We start from the raw sequence: 10,966 nt of genomic DNA, 5'->3' as shown, positions 1-10,966 counted from the left end.
AAAAGATGCACAACACCATTAGTTACCAGGAAAATGCAAATCAACACCACAATAAGGTACCACTTTACATACTAAGTAGCTAAATTAGAAAAGATAGACAGTAACAAGGGTTGGTGAGGAAGTAGAAAATTGGAACCCTCACACATTGCTGGTGGGATTGCAAAATGGTACAGCTACTTTGGAAAACAGTTTGGCAGTTCCTTAAATAGCTAAACATAGAGCAGCCATATGACCAGAAATTCCACTCTTAGGCATAAACCCAGGAGAAATTAAAACAAATATCCACACAAAATTATGTACCATAATGCTTATAGCAGCATTAGTCACAGTAAGTGGGAATAACCCAAAAGTCCATTGACTGATGAACAAAATGTAGTACACCCACTGGAATATTATTCAGTCACAAAAAAGAATGAAGTGCTGATATATGCTACATACCTTGAAAATACTATACTAAGTGAAAGGAGTTGGATGCAAAAAAGGCCACATTTGTATGACCCCATTTATATGAAATGTTTGGAATAGGCCAATCCATGCAAACAGAAAGTAGATTAGTTAATAGGTACAGGTCTTTTTGGAGTAATAAAAATGTTCTGGAATTTGGTAGTGGTGATCACTGCACAACTTTGAGTATATTAAAAACCAATGAACTATACAGTTTAAAGGTGAATTACATCTCAATAAAGCTGTTACTTAAAACGAAAAACATAAGATACCACTTCACACCCACTAGGATGGCTATAAAAAAGATGTTAGACTTTCATATGTAATCTGATACCCCTAAATCACCTTAAATAAAAATTTGGACTTTCAAACATCAGCTGACAAAGAAGCACTTAGAGCTCTGAGTTGATGCTGCCTGCCCGCTAACATTGCAATCTTTGTACAACAGTTTATACAATTCTGGATTTTATATTTCACTTCACCTTAATTTGTAAACATAACAGGAGAGTCAAAAAATTAAAGTGCTAAAACTCATGGTTAGAAATAAAGTTCTCAGTTCTCACTGCACTAGTGGGGGTGAGGATTTAATAATATGGATAACTGTCAAACCACTGTGTTGTATATTTGAAACCAATATAACATCGTATATCAATGATACTTCAATAAAGTCTCATAAATTTAATATAAAGATAGAAACAATTACTAGCTTCAATGAAATGCTCACTTGACTTTAAGACAATCAACTATATGTTCAACTATAAAAGAACAAAGAGTATCTATGAGAAGCTGAAACTATGTCATCCAAGATCATGTCAAGCCTATGATTAAAAGTAGTTTCATGTTTTTCGTATTTTTATATTTTATACTCTGTGGGACAGAACCTTTCTTAAAACATTGTTTGAAAACATCTTCAGATCCACCTGTTTTAAGTGTTTACAGGAACGTATTAAGTACAAAAATAAGAATCTCTTTCTCACAGACATGGGCTGGTAGCCACAAAGCCAGCCAGCACAGTGGTTCAGGTAAGAAAACTAGTCACAAGACACAGGGAAGACTACTGTGCAAGTCGGAGGTTTAAGACAATGTCAACATACAAATCAAAGTATCAAAGACTGAACAAGTGGTAGATCTCTCCATCAAATAGAATTTTAAAAATTAAAATTAAAATTAAACCTATTGAATATGCTTAATGTGAATATAAACACAAAATAGATGGAATATAGACAATTGAAAATAATATGTTCAGGTAGAAGTGCGAGGTGGGATTATTTCCTACATCTATTTAAAATACTTTGGAAATAACTTAAAAATATATGTGTATCTTTCCATTAAAACCCTCTGATTATTAACTACAGTCCTGACCATGGACTTCCCTTATCTGTTCCATTGTATGATCATCCAAGACCCAGGACTCATGTTAATTGTCCCCTTAATCCCAGTTCTAATTCCCCATTTTAGCTTCATTAGCTGTAATACAAGTGAATTAATCAGATCACTGCTAAGTAAATAGCAAGTAGTATGTAAATATTAGCTACAGGGATGCCACTCTACACAACTCTAGGGAGTGTTGTTCACATTACACCAAAGGTAGTGCCCCCTGGAGTTGTGCAACATGACAGCCCCATATCCATCTTCTGGTATCAGTCGGTATTCACTTCCTTCCAGTGCCTAAATCAAATTTTAAATCACCCCAGCCTACAAACCTTTTTAGCTAATGTATTTTTATCTGTGTTGGTTTACTATGGTGTATTTGCCTGGACACACTCAAAACTTGCTGTCAATAATTCTCACATTCTTTTGTTACCAAACCTCTCTTGGATTTCTAACTTTCCTTTAGCTTTCTTGCTTATAAAATTGTAACTTTTCTTGAAGCCCATGAATTCCCAATTCTTATTTACGGTCTCTTAGTATAAAATATAATATGTTATATTTGTAATTATTACTTTTCAATAATTGAAATAGAAGATAATTCTCTGCAGAATTTTTTATTCTCTTGGCTGACATCCACTCTCTGGACTGCAAAGCTTAAAACAGGGCAAGACTGAATTTCTAAATTTCTGGAAGGATTGGTTGAGGGCAGCACAGTAATTTTTCTACTTAATAACAAACATAGTCTCCACTTTTAATATAGTTTTCTTACTATGAGAGAACAAGTGAAATGTTATAACTCTAGTTGTGAATGTTTTGGGCCATTGCTTGCCACCAATAATGTTGAGGAGGACTGTAAAAAAGAGAGTAAAATGCTAATTCAAAAATGTGCCTGCAATACTGATTCTAAATACAATATTTTTCAAAGTTTATAGGTAAGGAGAAAGTCTTTATATAACCATGAAAATCTCAAAAAAAAGCTTAAGATTTCTAAACTGAGTTAAGATTCAAACTATAAATGATATAAAATTTCTATTTTAGAATCAATAGGATATTTCCAATTTTTCCTGGTCTGATGTTTCACCTTTTCAATTCAATCTCTCAAGGTATTTGGTCTAAATGCTCAACTGAATATAGTTCTACTGAATTTTGGTTGATTGACAGCACTGAGGCTGTAATATATATCATCTGATAAATATTTATTCTCCTGAGAAATTTTTGAAGATCAGCACTTCTTTTACAGAAAATAATAATCCCTGATCCTTTCCAAGAAATGCCCCTATTCCACAATTATTTTAAATTGTTTCCTCATCTGTTTCAATAGAAATTCATGTTATTTAATTCAAAATGTGTTTTCATTATGTTTTTCCTCTTACTTCCTGTTTGTAGAAAATCCTTTACAGAGTTTTATGTTTGTACATGAACAGATAATCAAAAAGACTTAGATGTACAACACAAGCTACTAAAGGTGATCTGTGATAAACCATGAAAATAAAACTTAATCCTAGTCGCAAAGTAATTAGCAGAGAAAAGGAAAAAGAAAAGCTGGGTTAGTATAACTTGACAAGAAATACAATACTTTCTGGAATGAAATAATATAAAGTTACTAGAGATCTCTAAAAGAAAAAACAGATTTCTGAGCCGAAATTGTAAAGATTATACAGATAAGTCATTTTTGCTGTTTTGTTTCCTTAATTCTTCTAAAAAACAAGATTAAATTAACATACATTATTTTAGATATGTTTGTCCTTAGACAATGTTAAATCCTAAGGTTAACAGAATGCAGAAGTGACCTAAATTTTTAATCTGTAAAGTTGTCTTCTATTACAGATTTAATGAGGTTAGTTTCATGTAAAAACATAAAAATGGAAACCTCGGGGAAATTCTTTTGGTATACTTACACTATAAAGGATCTTTTCATTCGCTCAATCAGCAAGTGATGACTCTCAAACTGCCTGCTAGTGGTTAATACACTGACAAAAGGGGATTCAAAGTGTCAAATCTTATAAAGAAGAGAGAAAAGAAACCTTCACCATCAAAAAGTCACACCAAGAATATTAAAAATTCACTTCTGAAATGTTAATGATAAAATCTAGTTTCTCAATACTGATGTAAAAATGGAAGATCTTCGTGTCATAATTCCAACAGAACACTGATCTGAAAATCCTGTACTTTTTTACTTTCCTTTACTCCAAGCTGAAAGAGATCATCCATAAGCTTTATTGCAAGTTTACGGGCTGTCAGAACTTGAAATGAAATCTGTGTGCAAAACAAATTCTGAACTCAAAATATACAGTACCTCTATTTTAAATGTTATGATGTAGTTTTGTTGCTGCCTTTCCAATAAAAGATTAGCACAACTTTTGGCTGGTCCTCAACAGAAGGTGAACTAACAAGCAAGAAAAATCCATCAGCCTACCTCTAAATCTTCATGAATGCACACATTCATTCATACACACAACTGAGTACTTGTTATGTGCATATTATGCTGGCAATTTCTGATTCTAAACATTTATTCTCAGTCATTTATTGTAAGATGTGTTGTTGTGTCTGAACAATATTCTGAGAATTTTTGATATAATTCAATGTAAAGGAAGTTTCTGCCTCCTGTCACCTGAACTTTGCCCAGGTGTAATTTTGTCTCACTCCAAAATCCTACATAAAAATGATTCCCAAACACACTGAGAAAATAACAGAATGCTATTCTATAACTGTAAGCTTTTATATAATCCTTAGAACACTTACAATCAGGTCCAGTTCATTGAAGGTATGAGGGCTCTCCTTTGATGTGTTTGTTGCAGAACCCTGAGAATACTGCATGTGTGTACAAAGAACAAATTGCAGTAATTAAGATGAGACAACTGCAGTGTATGAAGTCAGGCATACTACTGGTTTCTTATTCCTATACTGCTTTGACATTCTAGGAAAAATAGTAATGGACTTAATTTGTCCAGATTTTAACTAGGGTAAAGGAAAATTTTCGATTTCAGACTACTTATTTCATTCACTATACTATTCTCATTGGGAAATGCCAAACCTGATCTCTCTCATTAGCCCAACCTCTGATTCAGTTTTGCATATGACTTTAACCCTAAGAAATAGGCTTTCTGAGGGAAGAGATCAATGACTTTAAATGACACACAATTTTATGTCTTTATATGTCACCTTTCCACATTGAAACCGGAAAGCTCCATAAAATAAATTAATATTTTGTTTTCAGAGAAACAATATTATTTGCCTTCATTATAAATAGAATTCACTTGAGACAATGATTTTTCAAATAAAAGGATTAAAATAACCCCATTAAAACCAAAACAAAGGCATTTTATGTTCTCACATCTTTATTAAAGTATATAATCCTGGCTCAATAACTCTTATACTTTCATATCACAAATTTGCCTTTTGGTAACACCTAATACAAACACTTAAGGCAGATTTACCTTACAGTCTCGGCTTCTGAAAACCACTATACTGATTTATACACATAGCAAAAATCACATAGAGGAGCTTCTACTGATATCTTTCTTGGTCCTTATCTTTATATGCAAAAACTGCATAAAAAGAAGAGCTCCATAAAATTTAATTTTTGAGATAGGAAAAAAACACAACTGCTATCTTACAATTGCCTTTATCTGATTTGATTGGATGCAGTTATTAATAAATCAGCCTTTAAATTTGTGGGGGAAACTAGTACTTTATATTCACTCCTCGGAGAAAGCTCAGCAGCAAGCAAAATGAGCCATTATAAAAGCACATTGCTAAGTCTTACTTTAACTCATGATTCTGCTTATATAATTGTATGTATGCCACAGCTAACAATTACTATTCAATATATCAAGATACATCCAAATGTATCCTTTGGTTGTATTAATGTCAGGAGGCTAGGCAGCACTGAAGATATTCTCTGGTCATCAGGTAATTACTATAATGTGAAGCTTTTCTAAGTATTTGATGATCCCAATTTTGGAGCTGATGTCACAAAACCTTCAGGAGACTAGTGACCTTAGGTAAAAGAATTTGAAGACTGGCAGGCTTGCAATTAAGGTAGAGTTATCATGAGCAGATCTTAGGGAAATAGGAATGCAGTCAGAATCACTTGGTGTTTATTAAAAATCAAGATTAAATCATTTCTCTTTCAGAAAAATATCTTTAAAACTTGTATATTTACACGTTCTTTTTTTAAAGAACTTACAAAATTAAGATATTTGTGAAAATACACCAGTTTCAAGTATACTTGTTTCTCTTCATTTTCCCCTTTTCAGAAGCATTCTTTTCACCAAGCACAAATGTGCTCATCTTTAAAGCAAGACAAACTCTTCCGTGCTAAATCTTTTCAATCTTTTCTTTTCCTCCTCTGAGAAAAGGTCTTCCTCATTGGTTGTAGCAGATGTAAAATCATAGTCTCTGGAATGCCCATTTACAAAAGTAAATAAGGGATATTTCTCCTTAGAAGAAATTCTCAGCATCTGCAACAAAAAGTACAGAAGAATCCTTTACTGGATGCAATAGTGCACAGTAGGACCACATGAAGAAATCTGTTGTTTTAGCATTGAATCTCTTGCTGGCTTCTCTCGTGTACATTTATCCAGTGCCCCTGCATTACCATTCTGCCTAAAAAAACAAAAGCTCATCAAGACTGTAGAGTTTATTTATAACTAAATATCTGCTTCTCCATCAGGACCAGACCATCAAAAATTAAGTATATTATCATTTCTATCCCACCCCACCCCAAAGTAAGTCTTCTGGTCATACTACTTTAAAGGCTTACTACAGAGTTAAGATTTATCTTCTTTTGGTAGTAAAAGGCAATGAAGCAAAACATCACTGACTACAGTAAAATATTGTGAATAACTGTTTGGTACCATAACAGAAAAAAAGTCAGAAAATCCATTCTAATAGCAGTTCTCACAACTTACCTTGATGTGACCTTGGACAGATCACTCTCCCTGATTATCATCTATAAAATTAGCAAACAATACTCAATCTCTTTAACTTAAGGAATTGTTAAATTGACCAAAGGCAATAATAAAAATTTATTTTTAAAAATTAAGTTTGGTCCTTTCAAAGATTCCTATATTTGACAAAGTATTTCTGCAAAAATTTAGTCAACATGAAAACAGTGTTCTTATACATAGTAATAATCCCCTCTTTACATACTACCTTCCAAAGTTACAGTATATATTTAGGAGTTTTGAAAAAAGCAGTACCTGGCATTTTGTGGAGACACCGACAACCTTTATAATCTGTCAATTTGGGATTTACTGACAAGCCAACAACCCATTCTAAACGATTTTAAATCTTTTCATTAAACAAGTTCTATTAAAAAATTGAAACAATTTTCAATGAAAAAAAATAATAAAGTTTTGAATGAAGCCTGTTTTGAAAGAGAAAAATTTTTCAATAGACAGCCAGAACCTGTAAGAATTCTGAAAAGAAGGGGATTGAGGGGTATTATGATTGGTACACATGGTGTGGGGGAGTCACAGGGAAGACAGTGTAGCGCAGAGAAGACAAGTAGTGACTCTGTGGCATCTTACTACATTGATGGACAATGACTGCAAAGGGGTGTGTCGGGGGGACTTGATATTATGGGTGAATGTAGTAACCACAGTGTTTTTCATATGAAACCTTCGTAAGAGTGTGTATCGGTGATATCTTAATAATAAACAAATAAAATAAAGTCTGTTATAATCCAAAAAAGAATTCTGAAAAGTTTTTGTGATTTACAGAGAATGCTGAAAAAAACACACAGTACTTATACATCATGAATCATGATCAATTAATTATAATTTGTTTTTGAAGGATAATTTATGGGTAAAAACTAAATTCTCTCAAATGTCTATATTCAACTGAAGGATCATCAAATTCTTTTTTTTAATTTTATTATTTTATTTTTTATTAAGTCATTATTGATATACACTCTTACAAAGGTTTCACATGAAAGAACAATGTGGTTACTACTTTTACCCCTATTATCAAGTCCCCACACATATCTCTATGCAGTCACTGTCCATCAGTGCAGCAAGATGCCACAGAGGATCATCAAATTCTTATACATTTACAGATTCTTTTGAAACAAGGCCAAAATAAATATATAGTCCTAGCATAAAGTGTTAAATTAAAAATATTTCAATGAGACAATTACTATGAAATACATTTTTTAACAGAATAGGATTGAATCATTTAAAAAGAATCAAGCACTTAAACTTGAAAAATCACATCCTATATTTTATATTGTGCTAATATATACAGTGCTCAAATTTATTTCATTTACATTCTATAAAAAAAAAGGAGCGGGAAGAAAGAAGGCTAAAATAAGGAAAATGAAAACAGAGACAGGACAGGCACTGGGCAGTCATCTTTCAATGACTAGAACACAGTACAGAACTGTTGTCATTTTTGTATTCATTTACTGTCACTTTTAGAAGAGTCCACTATCTAATGTGCAGGTATCATTGTACTGCTTTCATATCAACACAGCAGAGCTAGCATTATCATCTCTTCATCCTTTCTTTCAAGATGAAGGAAAAAAACCATTTAGATACATTAGTTGCTCATCAAGTAAGATTCAGATCTGTGCATCAGAAAGGGAACCTCTTCCCTTTAATCATAAAAGACACCTATGGAAGCAAAAAAGATATCTGTCAGTAGGTGAATGGATAAACTGCTATATCCAAACAACAGAATATGACTCAGAATGAAAAAAAAATGAACTTATCAAGCCATAAAATGACATGGAAGACCCTGAAGTGCATATTCATAAGTGAAAGAAGCCCATCTGAAAAGGCTACATACTATATGATTCCAATGATACGACATTCTAGAAAAGGCAAAACTATGGAGACAATAAAAGACCAGTGGTTGCCAGGGATTAGAAGGGAGGAAGAGATAAATAGGTGGGACACAGAATTTTCAGGGCAGGGAAACTATTCTGCATGACACCATAGTGGTGGATACATGTCATTATACATATGTTAAAACCCATAGAATGTATAATGCCAAGAGTGAACCCCCATATAAATTAGAGGCTTTGGGTGATAATGATGTGTCAGTGTAGGTTCTTCAACTGTAACAAATGTCTGGTGGGGGATGTTGACAGTGGGGGGAAGGGAGTATATGGAAACTTTGTGCATTTTCCATTCAATTTTGCTATGTACCTATAACTGCTCTTAAAAAATAGTCTATTAAAAGTATATATTAAAGGATAATTGAGTTGAACAATAGTAGGTACGTGATGACCTATCAGCACAGAAACATGGCATGGCTGGGAAGAAATAATTTTAGTACAAATAAAAATGGAAATGCCAAAGGGGACTTTAGAAATTGTCGAGCTCACTCTCATTTCACAAGGGATTTTAACTACTTTCCCAAGATGACTTTGTAATAACAGCAGCAACAAAAAGAGAAAAATTGACAAAGAATTATCAACATAACTTCCAAACACTTTTTATAGCTCTAAGCACCATTACCAAGAATGTTTTTTCAGACTGCTTTTTGAAAAAGAACATCCAACCATTAGTCGGAAAATGTGATTCTGAAAACCTTTATCAAAAGTGAAAACTTCAGTTCTCTTTTTTATATTTATATTACAAGAAAGGACATATCATAAAAATCTTAAAGACTCTCCATAATGGAGAATTCAAAATACACATAAACAAAAATTCCAAATTAGGTTATCTATATGATGTGGGTTATTACCAATAGAGATACTACACAAAATAAAAGATAATGAAAGTTATTTAGTAACTTGGGAAAATATTTATTATATAATGTTAAAAGAAAAAAGGATAGAACGCTACATATAAAATTTAATCTCAATTATGTTAAAATAATTTTGAATATGTATTTTCAAAAAGACTAAAAGGAAATACAACAAAATATTAAGTTACCTCTGAATAAAAGAATTAGTGGGTCTTTTTTTAATACTTCTAACTTCCAAACTTTCTATTATGTATTTCTTATACAGTTAAGAGAAAACCATTTTTAAAGAAAAATTTTAGATAACTGAATTTACTAGTTATACTCAACAATAACTTTACAATAGGCAATTCCTCTTTTCTATTTTATTAACATAGCCAAAGATACACTGAAGTAGCAGTCATAGATTTCTTTTCAGGAGGTCAAATATTTTATCACATTTTTCCTATGTACTAAGGTGACAGATTACAAAATTTACAAAGTAAAAAGCTGGAGGACAGAAGTTAAGCAATTTCTTCCATCATAAAGCTAGTAGTTGTAAATAAGAACAGAAATAGAACCAGGAGATGACCTTTCCTCCCCAGGCCAAAGTCTTTTCCACTAGTCTCTGCCACCACACATGTAAAATCACACCAAGTACAGAGCAGTCTATGCCTATGTAGTCTACGTTCACCACAGTGGAATGGCATTTATGGGTAGGGGTTAGGTTCTAAAAGTCAGTCCATAATGTGAAAATTAAATATAGTCAAAATTACCTTCAAAAAGCCTTTAAATTGTTCAAAGGGTGTTACACCTTACTTTGTATACACCTATTCAGTAACATGTATTAAGTAATACAGTATACTATAGCCATGTACAGTATATAGTGAAGTGTACACATGGAAACATATATCCTTATTTTACTGTAAGAGTTCATGTAGTCGAACTGAAGTTAAATGTGTGTGATGTCAATCCCACTGTTCACTAATCAATTTTAAATCACTGTAACTCAAATTTTACTCCTCACTGTACTGAAAATACCTTCTTCTGGTACTCAAATAAGAAGGCCTTTTATTAGTTTCTATTCTTTTGATATTTCTATAACAACTGACAGTTCAGAGCATTTCTTAAAATATTCACTTCCCTTGATTTCTGTAATATTTTGCTTTCCTGGTTCTCCTTATGTTTTCTGAACTATTTCATCCTTATCTCCTTCATTGACTCCCCTTATTCTCTGTTAGACTTTATTATCATCCATGTGTTACAGATGAGGGAACTGAAATACTGCGGAGTTAGGTGACCTGTATAAGTTCACACAGTTAGCCACTGACAGAGCCAGGATCCAAGCTTAAACAGCTTGATTCTGTTATAACCACTATATTATACCACCTCCTGTAGTAAGTGGAGGCATGTTGCAATTTCAACTCGAAATGATCTGTTCCTTCCTCCCAAATTAGCTCCCTTCCAGACTTCCTAT

General features: G+C 32.7%; 1 protein-coding gene across 6 annotated transcripts in view; it reads right to left on the bottom strand.

The window, feature by feature from the left end:
• Window positions 1-5,893: 5,893 nt before the first annotated feature.
• The window catches only part of ATG4C (autophagy related 4C cysteine peptidase), a 112,464-nt gene continuing 107,391 nt past the window's right edge, over window positions 5,894-10,966 (bottom strand). For all 6 annotated transcript variants that reach the window (XM_037024350.2, XM_037024351.2, XM_073234060.1 and 3 more), the window contains one exon: window positions 5,894-6,278. In XM_037024350.2, the coding sequence (XP_036880245.1) occupies window positions 6,111-6,278 (168 nt within the window). In that variant the 3' untranslated portion in view covers window positions 5,894-6,110. The remainder of the gene's footprint in view (window positions 6,279-10,966) is intronic.

The sequence above is a fragment of the Manis javanica genome, chromosome 4 (assembly GCF_040802235.1).
Source record: "Manis javanica isolate MJ-LG chromosome 4, MJ_LKY, whole genome shotgun sequence".
Lineage (NCBI taxonomy): Eukaryota > Metazoa > Chordata > Mammalia > Pholidota > Manidae > Manis > Manis javanica.
Note: the sequence above shows the minus strand (reverse complement) of the source record. Positions and strands in the feature narration are given on the sequence as shown.